General features: G+C 44.3%; 1 protein-coding gene across 1 annotated transcript in view; it reads right to left on the bottom strand.

Moving 5' to 3' along the window:
• Positions 1–987: 987 nt before the first annotated feature.
• LOC148505898 (extracellular calcium-sensing receptor-like) overlaps positions 988–16,232 on the bottom strand; it is a 30,442-nt gene continuing 15,197 nt past the window's right edge. The window contains exons 4-6 of the mRNA XM_088447610.1: positions 15,940–16,167; positions 8,541–8,664; positions 988–1,944 (exon numbers count right to left, since the gene is read on the bottom strand). Coding sequence (XP_088303736.1) covers positions 1,037–1,944; positions 8,541–8,664; positions 15,940–16,167 — 1,260 coding nt within the window. The 3' untranslated portion in view covers positions 988–1,036. The remainder of the gene's footprint in view (positions 1,945–8,540; positions 8,665–15,939; positions 16,168–16,232) is intronic.

Here is a 16,232-nt window from a genome sequence, read left to right as displayed (position 1 = left end):
ATACTGTGTGGAAAAACCTATGTATAAAATTCCCAAAAAAATTATGTGCGGTCCCCCCCCTAAATGCACAACCAGCACTGGGCTTTTCTCAGTGAGATAAACGCGGACTCCACAGACAGTACCATCCTCAAGGATTGCATGGGCTGAGCGTTCATTGGCTGAGAGAGAGGCAAGCTCCGCCTTTCTCAGCCAGTGAACGGTTCCCACCATTGATTTGAAAGGTGAGAACCACTAAGTAAACTTTTGTTTTTTTTGTTACATTTTAAAACTTTTCCACATTTTTAAGCACACAAAAGCATTCACGGATCACACTGATCTGTGCATGCATCTATGTAATTCACACCTGCTTCTGCTAAAATGCCAGCATGAAGCAGACTATTATTTTAGGGATTTTATGCTCAATTTGGAGTTCGATTTGGTGTTTGATTTCAAATAGAATATTAGTAAATCAGGGGTTTCTGTGTTGGTCTATGTAAAAGTACCGATGTAGACGATATTCGATTTTGAATGAGATTCAGTTTTATTTTGAATTTAAAATTCAATTTTGACTTTAGTAAATCTCTGATGCTCAAAATCGAATGTAAAATCACCTAAAACACAAAATCGTCCAAAATGAAACTTTTATAAACATAGCCCTAGGTGTATAAGGACACATCTGTATAAAACATATTATAACAATAAACAGAAACTCTGACACACTCCATACAAAATGTGTTTAATTGTCACAAATACTGTATTACTCCAGTACTTAGTCTTACTGTACAGTACTGTAAGTAGTATGCACTAGTCCTTGATATGCTCTGTATTGATTAGAAAAAGGGTCATAATTATGTCATAACCTGATCTATGCATTGTTGTGAGACCAAACAGTATGTACTGTACAGTAAAGGCAACCACTACATGGATAAAACAAATGTTGATAAAATAAATAAACTTTAATGAATCATTTGTAAATGTAATGCTCAGTTACTACCTTCAGTTTTATGTACAGTGTAGTATTTACAGTATTTAGTCCATATCTTCTTTTGATTTTATCCTACTGATCTCTGTCCCATCTCATGAGATATTCCCTAGAATTCATGTCAGGTCTGAATACTATGATGAAACATTTGGGAAGAAACATACAGATCACCAGAGCCCAACTGGATGCCAGGATGGCAAATATCTCCATGGCCACAGTGTATTTTCCCTGAGCACTGAGGGAAGCTGGGATAAAGGAGACCCAGACACTGAGGAAGGCCAACATGCTGAAAGTGATAAACTGGGCCTCATTGAAGCTGTCAGGGAGTCTCCGAGCCAAGAAGGCAACAATGAAACTAATGGTGGCCAGAATAAACAGATAACCCAGTATGGTCCAGAATGCAATAGGAGATCCCTCATTACACTCAACGATGATGAGTGTGGGTAGACTTTGCATGTTGTATTGTGGGAAAGGTGGAGCAAGGGATAGCCATGTAATGCACAAGAATAATTTTAACGAGAAACAGACAAAAATGATCATGTAGGAAACTCGAGTATTGGTCCATCTCCTCAGGCTGCTCCCGGGTCTAGTGGCCATAAAGGCCAACACGACTATAATAGTTTTAGCCAAAATGCAAGAGATGCAGAGGGTAAAAACCAGGCCAAATGTCACTTGACGGAGCAGACATTTCTCAGGTTGGGGGTAACCAATGAAAGCCAGAGGGCAGAGGAAACAGAAGGACAGTGACATCAGAAGAAAGCAGCTTAGAGAGTAGTTGTTGGCTTTTACAATAGGAGTGGACCTATTTTGGCTAAAAATCCTTAAAATGAAGATAGGAATGAAAAAGGACAATATTGATGTGATGCTCAATGCTGCTCCTAGTGGATCATCATAGGAGAGGAACTCTATGTGTTTCTCTAGGCATCTGGCCTTCTGTGCATTTGGCCACTCATTCCACGGACACATGACACAATAAACAGAATCTGAAATATAATAAAAATATACACTATATAGTACAATAATTAGTGGTTGGATGATATATAAAAAAATATATCTAAAAAAATAAAGGAGAGAGAGACTGTTTACCAAAAGGCTTATTACAAATAACAGTGGGAGTACGGGTTCTCTGGGGTGTACGGAAAGAAAGTGCAGGCCTCCAATCCTCAACCAGACAACAGAATGAGTAGCAACTATGCTTGCCAAGGCTAAATAGTGGGGTGTGCCAGTATGTGCCAGGGGAAGAAACAAGAAGCCGATGCAGAGAAACATATGGTGCACTGCTAGTTTTAATATTTGTCAGAAACCAAGTACATAATATACCATGATGTTTTTGGAGGAAATCATGGCCTTCACCCGGTCCCCCCTCCACCACCCCTCTTGACCCTCCTCTGATACCTCTCTCCTTGTGCCTGTTCACATCTTGCCAAAGCATATGGGCTAAATTACAGGAAGCACTGCAAAGTGGCACAACTACAGGGGGAAATGCATATGGGCTCGACTATAGGGGGCACTGCATATGGGAACAACTACAGGGGGCATGGCAAATGTGCACAACTACAGGGGGCACTGCATATGGGCTCAACTACAGGTGGCACTGCATATAGACACAACTACAGGGGGCATAGCAAAAGGGGCACAACTACAGGGGGCCCTGCGTAATGGGCAGTACTACAGGGAGCATTGCATAAGGGGCACTACTACAGGGAGCATTGCATAACGGGCACTAGTACAGGGGGCATTGCATAAGGGAACAACTACAGAGGGACTACTACAGGGGGGACTGTATAAGGGCACTAACTTGATACATGCAATTTACAGGTTACAAGCTATGTTCCCAATATTCTGGTTGTACATGGACATAGAAACTGTGCAACCTGTCTTGAGCTGAGGTGACAGACTGTCAGGATCAGAGAGGAGGGTTGGTGAAGTAGATTTTTCAGGGTGGGATGTAATGGGCATTATTGTGTGGCATAATGTGTAAGGGGCATTACTGTGTGGCACAGTGTGCTATTAGGGGTATTTTTAGTGTGGCATAATGTGTTATATAGGGCATTACTGTGTGGCATTATGTGTTATAAGTGGCATTACGGTGTGGCATAATGTGTTGTAAGGGGCATTACAGTGTGGCATAATGTGATAAAGGGGCATTAAGGTGTGGCATCATTTGTTATAAGGGCATTATGGTGTGGCATAATGTGTTATAAGGGGCCTTACTTAGTGTGTCATAAAGTGTAATGCATTACTGTATCATGAAACCACACACCTTAAACGTCATCTTTGCGTATGTTTGTTTTTGGCAGGGGGGGAAGCTAAATTTATAGTTACGCCACTGCTGCCTTTCTTTCCTCCCACTCCTTCCTCGACACTTTTCAGTCTAGCTTCCATTCTCTCCACTCCACTGAAACTGCCATCACGAAAGTCAGCAATGTCCTCCTTGCTGGCAAATCCATCTACTCTCTGCTTATTCTCCTTGACCTCTCTGCTGCTTTCGACACTGTAGACCACCCTCTCCTCCTGCAAATACTTCAATCCCTTGGTCTACGTCACACTGACCTCTACTGGCTGTCCTCCTACCACTCTGACCAATCCTTCTCTGTCTCCTCTCATGAATCCCCCCCACATCCTCTTACAGTAAATAAATCTGACAGATATGGAGAACATGATTGCTGATATCTTATAGTAACCTCATAACTCAGTGGACCATAAATACACTTAGCACATTGAGGTATAAGGAATATTGTACTATTGTGGAAAGAAATTCAAAACCCGTATTATTGGGATAAAAGGGAAAACCTGGCATGGACACAGTGGTGTAAATTCATCCCAGATGCCCGTAGGCAAGTTATAATTTGGTGCCCCCCCGCCACAGCTGCTGACACTGTAATGTAGCAATTTGCATGCAGACAGGCTATAGATAGATGAAGGCAGCAGCTGATGGTCTGACATGGAGCTCTCCACTAGTGTATGGTGGCTGCTCAGATGACGGGAAGAGGAGCCATGTATTGGCAGTACACTCCGGGTACATAGTTACAGCCCTAAGTGGGGTGAATATGTTGTGGACAATGTAGAAGGTGCCCCTTCAGTGCTAGATCCCGGCGGCAGGCGCCTCTATTGTCTCCCATAGTTCTGCCCCTGTCTGGACCTCAATACATACATATTGCTTGCATGCTAGTGGGCTAGGTTAAGGGTAATAATCCTTGACAAAGTGCTCTCTAATGGATAGCAATATCTGGTATGTGAAATATTAACTGCAGTGGGGAACTCCGGTTTTGGACCTCGATACATTTTCACTGTCCATCATTTTGGCACATACCAGTGGACCGTTTAGAGGGTATTAATCTGGAATGTATTGATCCCCAGTGGATAGGGGGAACACTATCTTGGACCTCGGTACATACTTTTCTGTCCATTTGTTATTGTACTAAATAGAGGATAATAATCCAAGATAAACTAATCCCCAGTGGATAGATACCTACATAGCAAGATCTTTTTCCCATATGTGCATCACAAGAGGATTATTGAACAGAAATACCCCGGAGGCATGACGAGCAATATATCAGATTTGATCTCTCAATATGATATGATCTGTAGATTAGGGTGCTTTATATCTGTATATATACACCTCATCCACCCTGTACTCACAACTGAATGTGACTAGTGGATTTATTAAGAAAATACAGAATTGATTCTCTAACATACATTTGAATGATTGTTTGTCAAAACACATATTGTGAACCAGTGGCGTAACTACCATGGGTGCAGGGGGTGCGACTGCTATGGGGCCCGGGCTGCCTCCAGGGCCCGCCACTCCCCCTGCACCCAGTCATAAATGGATTCAGCCTGAGTCACCTGTCCAGGGATGGATTGGGCCACCAGGACAGCGTGAATGTTCCTACTGGTCCAATCCCATATTGCCCAATGCCGGCAGGGCCGGCTCACATCAGCCTGCTGCAGAGGAATGCAAACTGGTAGCAGACATCTGCTCCAGCTAGCGGGCACTTCCGCTAGCCGTGAGCAGCGCCATAGTGTGCAGGGCTGGCCTGATGCGCTGATAGTCCCTGTAGCCTGGACCAGGAAATTCACGTTGCCATGCATTGTTCCCCATCCACGCACAGCCCCTGATAGAGGCAGGCTGCGGTGATGAGCTGAGGGGCTGAGCCGAGGTCAGTGATTTGAGGAGGGGCTGAGGACGTGATTATGGGCTGGGAATGGTGGTGAGGGGCTGGGGAAGGTGGTGAGGGGCTGCGGGCTGTGGATGGTGATGAGGGGCTGGGGAAGGTGGTGAGCTGAGGATGGTGATGAGGGGCTGGGGCAGAGGAAGTTGGTGAGGGGCAGAGAAAGTTGGTGAGGGGCAGAGGAAGTTGATGAGGGGCAGAGGAAGTTGGTGAGGGGCAGAGGAAGTTGATGGGGGCAGAGTTGATGGGGCAGAGGATGGAGGTGAGGGGCTGGGGCAGAAGAAGGTGATGACGGGCTGGGGCAAAGGAAAGTGATGAGGGGCTGAGGATGGTGGTGAGGGTCAGTGTGTTTGTTTGTTTTCCTATTGAGGCCAATGTGTTTTGTTTTGATGTGGGGACCAATGTGAGTTTTTTTAACTCTCTGTGCCAATAGAAGGGGGGTGGCCTTTTCAAGATTTTGCTATGGGGCCCGCAAAGTTCTAGTTACGCCCCTGATGTGAACACATCGGAAGAACACATCAAAGACAAATATAATATGTAATAGCTAATAATACACAGTGGGACTCTTTGTTTTTAAACACAGCCTTTATTTGTATTGTCTTCACAAATGTATGTTTTTCTTTATGTGTTTTTTTTATATATATTTTGCTGTAAGTACCAATATTTTTATTGAGGAAGAAATAAAAGTTAGATTTTAAATATTAGTGCACCACCACAAAACATCTTACTGTATTCTCTGATACAATTATTTCAATAGTTATCAATTGGCAGTACCCCCGGTATAGAGTGATTATTAATAAGTCATTATGGGCCCCATTTACAAACGAAGTGAAACACCAGCGTCAATTTTCGTTTAGTATCACTGTGATACAAACGAAAATTCCACTGGTATTTAGTAATACTTACCCCTCCGGCGAGGTCCCGCAAAGTCCAGCAGCATCCTCATCCTCGACGATGTCCTCTGCTGGGCTGCTGACAGCCTAACGCTACCAGCAACGGGGCTCTAGGGTCATGCGCATGCACGACGGTCCGTCTGCCCATGTGCATGACAGGGAGACCCGCAGTGCCTGGAAGGCTTCGTTGAAGCCGGAAAGGCACAGCCGGGTCTCCATCGCCGACAATGGGGCCCGCATCGCTCTCGCCATCTTTTAGATGGCGAGAGCGATGCTGTACAAACAGCGGTAATCTTAGATTACCGCTGTTTACTAAATACAGCAAAAAGGTATAACCCCTTTAGCGAGCGCTAAGGGGTTATATTTCGTTTGTAAATGGGGCCCCATGTATGTAGATTATACTATTCTTTCATACGGGATTTCAGTAAATATAACTAGTGCGGTAGTCTCTCTCTCCTGGATATATAGATATGGTACTGGAGCAGGGGGCATCACGCCTCCTGCTGCATTATGTTTCCAAGCTCTATTGTTCAACACAGCATCAGATACTCTGCGGAACATCGGCCGGCTAAGGTGACCCACAGGGTCATACAGCCGGCCGCCGCAGAAGAGAGGAAGAAGCCAGGATATCTCCGTCAGTGGACAAAGGGCCCGGCTTCTTCCCTCCTCCCCAACTGTGGCAACACGCATCCATTTTGGGAAACAGAGGCCATCGCCACCCCTTCCCCATCCACAAACGGCAGAAGACTGCCAATCACTGACAGTCTGCTGCCAGTCTCTGTGCAGGATTGCAGAACGGATCATGTACCTGTGCAGATTCCCAATCATCGGTAATCTGCATTGCTGAATAAGGCCAAAAGCACAGTAGCAGCCACTGGAGGTTGAGAGGATGGACACAGCAGCACAAGCACCCACTGGACACAGGAAGTGGATGGACACAGCAGCACAGCATTCACTGGACACAGGAAGTGGTTGGACACAGCAGCACAGCATTCACTGGACACAGGAAGTGGATGGACACAGCAGCACAGCATTCACTGGACACAGGAAGTGGATGGACACAGCAGCACAGCACCCACTGGACACATGAAGTGGATGGACACAGCAGCACAGCACACACTGGACACAGGAAGTGGATGGACACAGCAGCACAGCACACATTGGACACAGGAAGTGGATGGACACAGCAGCACAGCATTCACTGGACACAGGAAGTGGATGGACACAGCAGCACAGCACACACTGGACACAGGAAGTGGTTGGACACAGCAGCACAGCACCCACTGGACACAGGAAGTGGATGGACACAGCAGCACAGCACCCACTGGACACAGGAAGTGGTTGGACACAGCAGCACAGCACCCACTGGACACAGGAAGTGGTTGGACACAGCAGCACAGCACCCACTGGACACATGAAGTCGATGGACACAGCAGCACAGCACCCACTGGACACAGGAAGTGGTTGGACACAGCAGCACAGCACCCACTGGACACAGGAAGTGGATGGACACAGCAGCACAGCACCCACTGGACACAGGAAGTGGATGGACACAGCAGCACAGCACCCACTGGACACATGAAGTGGATGGACACAGCAGTACAGCACCCTCTGGACACAGGAAGTGGATGGACACAGCAGCACAGCACACACTGGACACAGGAAGTGGATGGACACAGCAGCACAGCACACACTGGACACAGGAAGTGGATGGACACAGCAGCACAGCATTCACTGGACACAGGAAGTGGATGGACACAGCAGCACAGCACACACTGGACACAGGAAGTGGTTGGACACAGCAGCACAGCACCCACTGGACACAGGAAGTGGATGGACACAGCAGCACAGCACCCACTGGACACAGGAAGTGGATGGACACAGCAGCACAGCACCCACTGGACACAGGAAGTGGTTGGACACAGCAGCACAGCACCCACTGGACACAGGAAGTGGTTGGACACAGCAGCACAGCACCCACTGGACACATGAAGTCGATGGACACAGCAGCACAGCACACACTGGACACAGGAAGTGGATGGACAAACTTGAGGTGGAGAGAATGGACACAGCAGCACAGCAGACCCTGGACAGAGGATGTGGATGGACACAGCACAGCAGCAGTCACTGGAGGTGGAGAGAATGGACACAGCACAGCAGCCACTGGACACAGGGACTGGAGTGGACACAGCACAGTAGCAGTCACTGGAGGTGGAGAGAATGAGCACAGCACAGCAGCCACTGGACACATCAGCCTAGACTGGAGTCAGTGTGAAACGGTGCCCAAATCACCATAGGGAGAGACTTATGTAGACTTATATAGAATTCAAAACCTGTGAGAATCCGACTCCGGGATGATGACGTTTCGTCTCTCCCCCTCTCTCATATATATATACACATTTGTTTTTAGAATTGCTGTCAATTCTAAAACTGTGGCATTTGTCTATATGTTTCAGCTACATGTGTAATGTATGTAATATTTACACAGACAATGTCAGTAGCACCTCTTACCTGTGTGGTTGGAGATCTCCCCCTGTGGACAGGGGACACACTGGAAGCAGCAGGTGGGTTGTCCTCTCCTAGCTGCCCTTCTGAATCCTGGTGGACAACTCTCAGAGCAAACTGACACTGGTACCTGGGAAGAATGTAGCTAGGTTATTATCTAGTATGTTATTTGCAGAAGCTGATCTTTACCCAGTACAGTTGTAGCCTTTAATAAATATTAGAGATGTGCACATTCTAATTGATAATCGTGTTTTGGGTTTGGATATGGATTTTTTTTAATGGATAAAAACAGTTAAAATCATGTAATGTGGGCCAGCTTTTGCCCCTACATTATTATTAACCTCAAGATCAATCATTTTCAGTTATTTCCAGTAAATTTTTACCACCTCACAGCTCACAAAATTGTTTTCATCCAAATTGGCCAAAGGCTGCAGTAAGCTGACTGGCTAAACTAAGCGACAGAGCAGCGGCACAAACACATGGAGTTTAAAAAAGAATTAGCCCATCTAGGAAGCACAGTGGCACTGCAGTGGCAGACATGATGGCAGTTTCATAAAAACTACACAATGCTATACAATGTTTTCATTAACCAAGAACTAGAGCCAGAGGTCTGAAAAAAGCAGAGGTATATAAAGGTGGAGTATTTAGTGGAAGCCAGGTAAAGCATTGATTGATTGATTGATTGATTGATTGATTGCAATGTTAATATAAAAATTTAAAAAATGTAACAAATCAGAGAAATGGAAAATACTATAAAATATAGCATTGCAAGATGCAAAACAATATGAATGCCCTGGTAAAGTACAATAATATAACCTGCCTTTCAAAGACACAAAATCTTGGCAAAACCCATAATGCAAAGTGGTGCATGATGGATTTGTGCTTGGGTCCACCCACCAACCCCTAGATTGTATTTTATAAAGGACATGCACAGTTTCACAAACTAAACAATTCAGCAACAGAGACTGCCACTTTTGTGGCTGAAGTGTTCTTTGTTTGTTTTGGCCCTCACAAAACATGCTACAGTACCAATGGGGTTAAGGTGGCTAACAGTGTTGTTAATAATCTCCACAGTTCAAAGATGTCATTATCATCCTCACCCTCATCAGTGTTGTTAAAATTATCATCACACAATATTAGCTCATCCCCACTGGAATCCACCATTACAGAAGTCTCTGTACTTTGTTGTAATTGGCAACACAGATCTTCCCCAGTGAATCTGTAGTACAGTAGTTATTTTTTAGTAAAATCACTTTTTCCACATTTTGAGGAAATAGCCTCCTGTACTGATTGCTCACAAGGTTACCGACTGTGCAAAACACTCTTTCTGAGTACACATTGGAGAGTGGACAGCTTCAGCAAAGCAAAGTTAGTTTGTACAAGGGGCTCAAAATTGTCATTTGTTTCTTCCAATATGCTAATATGTTCATTGTCACTGTAGAGGTGTCAATAGTTTTGGCCAATCCTATTAAGTCTAACCAGATGTCAATGTTGTTTCCCTCTGGTGCAGTGAATTGACTCATTCCCTCTGGTGCAGTGAGTTGACTCATTCTCACCACCCCACTGTCTCTAAGAAAATTGCAGTTTTTTTCTTGCAGCAGCATTTGCAGGCGAAACTGAATCAGGTGATGTTGCCGTGTAATGTGCCACTTTAGCTGACAACTTGCTCGCAAGGATCTCTTTACATCTCCAAAGATCTGTGTCAGTTGGAGAGAAAAACATTACATAGGACTTAAACCTAGGATCAAGCAAAGGTACCAAAATGTAGAGCTCCAATGGCAAGATGTTGCAAACCCTTTCGTCCTGGTGAGGGGAATTAGAACTTGATCTACAAGTCCAATGTAATTAGCAGAATGTCATAGCTTGTAGTGTAGGTTTGTATGGCTTTTTGCTAGTCCTCCAAATGCTGAAGTATATAAAGTACCCCAGCAGCTGCTGCAATCTTTTACATGTAGTTGCTGAATGCCGAAAATTTCTAAAAAATGTACAGGCCACAGACAGCATCTCCTGCTCACACCTGTCATTTAAAAAAAAAAAAAAATATTGAACCATCAATTGTAATATCACCCAGTTGTAATGCTCCTATAATGTTGCATGTGTAATCGGAAATAACAAATCCTGAGGAGAGTTTTAGCAGGGTAAGCCATATTGCTATGAATTCCCTGAGTTTTTGTAACAGGTCGACACTGGTAGCCTCTTAGTGAAGCCAGTGATACAGAGAGTAGCCTGCCTATGAATGAGCTGGTGTTGAGTGTTAGATACTGATGCTGCTGCTGTTGAAGGTGATACACCCACCCAGTTGGCTGTCAAAGTCATGTAATCTTTTGTTTGACCAGTACTGCTTGTCCACATATCTGTATTTAAGTGGATACTTGGTACAATGCCATTTTTTAGGCAAAAAATAAAAAATTTTAACATCCAGGTACAGGCAAGGAATTGAAATTGAGATGGAATTTGGTAGTTGGGACACAGGACCTCAACTAACTTTCTAAAATCAGATGCATTGATGGCACAAATTGGATGCAAATCTAATGCTAGAGTACACTGTGCAACTGGATGGCAGATTTCATACTTGCAAATTCACACACAGCAGCAGCAGCCCTAGCACACAAGGATCCTTCTCGGCAATCCTGGATAGAGGAGGAGTCAATCAGCCTTAGCAAATTGGATGCAGCAGGACTACCTCTGAATATTAATAAGGATATTGATGTTGAAGGTGCTGGTGGTAGAGATTGCATGTTCTGGGATCTATCCATGCTGCTGCTAGCTGATGCTGGACTGCTTTTTATTATTTTACAGGATTTTTGAGATTTTTCCAAACATTTTGCATGAACTCACTTGAAATGGTGTAGCTGGGTGGAGGTTCCTAGATGGTTAATGTCCCTGCATCTACATACAGTACTTTGGCCTCACCAACAGTACAGATAGCTTGACAAATGCTGTCAGGATTTTGTTAAAAATAATTCCACATAAAAGAGGTGGCTTTTTTGGTCTTATGCCCAGGCATGACAATGACCTTCTTCTTAGTATGGGCAAGAACTGCTGTCATTGGTGGTTGACTCATTTTGACACAAACAACATTCTCCTCCAGAATATTATCAACATACTCTTGTCCAACACATTCATCATCAACATCCACAGTAGCATCAGATACAAAAATATCCCGCTCATCCTTTTGCAATTCTACAATAACACCCTCAATTTCTCTGTTACCATCTTCACTTTTACTGCTACTGTACAGTACTTTTCCTTATTATTGCAGAGGGTGCAGAAATGGTAGAAGTAGTTTTCTCAAGGATTACAGTGTGAGAAATGTCAGACTCATAGCACTCATGGTCATCCTTAGACTCTCCTCAGGTATTTGTTAGATTTGTGAAGGTACAGATTATTCTTCAGCCTTAGTGTCACAGTTTGTTTTTCAGCCTTAGTGGGTTTTTTTGCACTTATTTACCAGTTGTAAAGGTGACACCTCTAGACTCGAGCGAGAAAGTGTTGCATGTGAGGTTACAGAAGATGCCTGACTGTGTTTTGCCCCATCTTCCACAATAGGCATTCTAGTGCATGAAACAGCAGTAGCAGGACCTTTATTCACAAAGGAAGGCCCTGGTCTGAGCCTTTCCTTACCACTGTGAGTGGTGTTTTGTATGCTGGCAATTTTAAGTTCAGCAGTAAACTGTACCTTTATTATCAGGGTTGATGTTTTCTTTAACATTGTAAAACATAGTTTAGATTTCAGGTGCCCAATTTTGAATAGTCTTTCCCTTTGACCACCTTCAGTAGAAGCTGAAGTACTATCATAACTGGCAACAGCCGCAGCACTAGTACTTGGTTGCTGCTCCTGCTCTACTAGCGACTGATCCATAATTGGTTTTATGTTTGACACCAGCCAAGAAGTTACTTATATACACTTGAGAATTGTTTTGGGGTGCAGATTAAGAGAGGGACACCCCTGCACACACAGTTGCTTACACTGGAAGACTAACACGCTGTGCTTTTTTTTTGCACTAATGGCTTTGTTTCTTACACACAAAAAACCCACTGACAATTGTTTGCATGCACTTGGAAGAATAGGCATTTGTGAGAATTGTTTTGGGGTACAGATTAAATGTGTGACCCAGAACAGTAATATTCGCTGCATAACTTGCCTGAACTGAACACACACTTCTTGAAATAAACAATATAATTTTTAAATTCAATTAGGAAAAACTGAAAATGTTATTGTTTTACAGAAAAACATTTTTTTTTAAAGTTTTCTTTATATATAACTGGAAAAAAAAACATTTAAACAAAGAGGTCTCCTTGGGTGCAGCAGCCTGAAACACAGTAAATTATTGTATAGATAAACAATAAGTATACTGCAGAGATGGTGCAGGTTCAATTTAAGAGACAAAAAACAATTAACAGCAACACAGACAGCAGCTAACCTTTTTGTTTGTCTTTTTGTGCAGTGTGAGTGACAAAGGGCTCTATTTACTACAATCCGCATATTGAATGCGGATTGTAGTGTGATATTACCGAGTGAATTCGCATTGCGAATTCCGGCAATATCACAGGGATTTACTATAAATCCCTTGCAGGGACAGAGCTTGCGATAAAGCTCTGTCCCTGCTGATCCCATCCGCACTCTAGTCGCGTTATTTTCGGAAAAAATACCGCGACTAAGAGCCCGCGCATGCACCGACCCACCGTCGCTACTACCCCCCCATCGACGCTAAGCCCCGCCCCCGGCGCTAAGCCCCGCCCCCGCGATCGCGGACCCCGTGACCCCCCCCTCCCCCCCCCCCCGTGACCCCCCCTCCCTTCATTACACTTACCTGCACCTCCTGGCCTCCGGTGATCTTCTCCGGGCTTCCCGATCAGGTGATCTCCCATGCTGCACTGGGACCCGATCACCTGATGACCGGGCCCCAGTGCACTGTGGGAGACCAGCTGACCGGAGAGGAGCCATCACCGTAGGTAAGGAAAAAAAAAAATGTTTCTTTTTTTTTCTTTTTTTTTACAGCAATCAGCTTGCGGTCTGCTTAGACCACACAGCTGATTAATGGTACCGGCTCCCGCCTCTGCTCTCCCCGTTAGAGCAGAGTGGGAGCCCAGTAACCGGGGGAGACCCTGGATAACGCCACCTCCAGGTGGCGTTATTGTCACAGGGCTTCCCCCGGTATTTTTTTACAATTTATTTTTAGTAACTTGCACACAGATCACATTTCCCATTACAATTATGGGAAATGCGATCTGCTTTACTAAAAATAAGTGATACTGGGGGTTGGAGTAGAATTTTACTAATTCTACTCCAATTGCCCTGTAATAACTACAGGTGAAACTAAAATAATGTGAAAAGGGTGTGAAAACACCCTTTTTCACTTTATTTTATTAAAAATAATGTTAATAAATAGAGCCCAAAGACACATACACTGATAAGTGACAATTATGCCTACAGTCACACTTCCCAGACACCTATTACTGTCTCCATATCTACCTATTAAACTCCTAAACCTAACTCCTCCTATCCTAATGCTAAAATGGAATACTAATAGTGCCCTGATGGCTTGCTAAAGCATTTTTTTTTAACACAGTGGGGGAGATGTACTAAGCTCTGAAAAGTGATAAATTGGAGAGTGATAAACCAGCAGCCACTCAGCTCCTAACTGTCATGTTACAGGCTGTGTTTGAAAAATGACAGTTGGGAACTGATTGGCTGCTGGTTTATCACTCTCCAGTTTATCACTTTTCAGAGCTTAGAGCACTGTCTCACACACCCTATCCCCCTGCTCCCCTGTGTGAAATGGTGCCCGATTACATGGGAGGAACTTTTATATGCAATCCAGAACATGCGAGATCAGACGCCAGGAAGATGATGTTTTGCCTCTTTTCGGTATCCGAACTTGACCAAAAGACTTGAGTCGGGACTTGGAAACACTCATTTCCCCTAAGTTTGGGAGTGCTCAGTTTCCAGGAAACAAAACCATCGCGTCTCTATTATATATTAGTCATAGCCTTTCATAAATTAATGCAGGTTAAAACTGGCCTTGTTTTGAGGTTATATGTTTACATTACAAGAGGATGGTATATGATAGAATTTTTATATTTAAGTTAGAGACGAGCAAGTCGGTTTTGCTGAAAACCAAACACACCTGAAATCCGGGTTCCGAGTTGAACAGACTCCCAGTTCAGATCACTTTGGTGTTCCAAGTAGAACCGAGCCCCAACTCGGGTCTTCTCACCAAGTTCGGAACTTTGATCCACGAAACAGGGGGCCTGATTCATTACAGATCGCAACTGTGATCGAAGCTGCGATTACGCACGCAGTTCTGCTGCAAAATTATGCTAATGTCTGCAATCGCAATGCCATAGCACTGCGAGCACAGGGACGCCCACTACCTCCCACTACCGCTATCTCACATCTGTAATACCTTGCAATGCTGCTACACATCGGGAACATCGAGTAACATCGGACTGTCATGCACAATTGCTACAAGGTCAGACCTTACTCAGAAATTGCTAACCTCATTGGACGCTGTGAAAGCTCAAGCTGCGTATGCCATCGCAGTGGCTAATTTATGCACGCCCCTGTAACGGCATTAAAATGCACTGACACGTTTTCACCGACCACCCCCGTCAACACTCCAAAACGCTCGCTTCCTGTCAATCACACCGCGATGTGGTCTGCATGATGGGCCTTCACGCACGCGCACTGAGATGCATACACATGCGCAATGCGCAACAATCGCCTGATTGCGTGTATAATCGCAGTTGCGATCGGTAATGAATCAGGCCCTGGAACTTGAGTATTATGGATTACATTTTAAGTCCCTCTCTTGTGATTTGAGGTGGTCACAATTGACTGGAAATTAATGTTATCGAAGTGAATATATACAACGCAGGGCATGGGGTTCAGTGGAGGTGGGTGAGTCTGGGGTGGGCTCGGCGTAGGTGGGCTATCCCCGCTTTGCAATGCCGAGATTACCAGCATTGTCTAGAGGGGGGGAAGAGCTACAATTATGTGATTCAATGCAAATTACGTCATCGGCCAACTTTGCCGCCCACTTCACCGGGAAATGGCCGCTGCGGCCAGGTGGCCCCAGCTCCCAGAGATTTTTTCACCTTTCTGGTTGGCCGGAAATTAATGATAATTTATTTATTTGCGCAGTTCCTCGATTTGTATTATTAGTGTCTTTGGAATTTTCTGCAGGACAGTAACATAGTCCTTCATTGGAACTAGCAGCTTTATTTATATATATTGGTAAAAGTGGCATAGTAGTGACTGTATGCAGGAAATTAGTAACAAGTGTATAGAAATCATTTAAAACATATTTGCATTTGTAGAATTAATTAAAAAGGTTTGAAGTACTTAAATATAATAGATTGCCATTAATTTTATCTTTTTTATGCCACCTCCATACTGTACCTGGTTGTCTTCAGTAGCCCAAAGCAACAGACTTGAGTTGATGGTGAAAACTTGACCAAGAGATGCCGCGGTGTCATAACCGCCGACCTTGACTTGCCGTATGGCACCATTTGGACTCCGCTGCCAATTGACAATGTCATAGACTGCAGGTGGGTCTCCATTCTTATCAAAATAAAGTTCTCTCCCACTACTCAGCTTTACCCTCACCCTCTTCATATAGGGCAGGAGCTGTAGAGATAGACATTTAAAACATGAAACTAGTTTATTAGATTGTAGCTTCTGAAATATGTGTT

The sequence above is a fragment of the Taudactylus pleione genome, unplaced genomic scaffold (genome assembly GCF_031769625.1).
Source record: "Taudactylus pleione unplaced genomic scaffold, aTauple2 ptg000435l, whole genome shotgun sequence".
In the NCBI taxonomy this organism is placed as follows: Eukaryota; Metazoa; Chordata; class Amphibia; order Anura; family Myobatrachidae; genus Taudactylus; species Taudactylus pleione.
The sequence above is the reverse complement of the archived record's forward strand: the minus strand, read 5'-3'. Positions and strand labels throughout refer to the sequence as shown.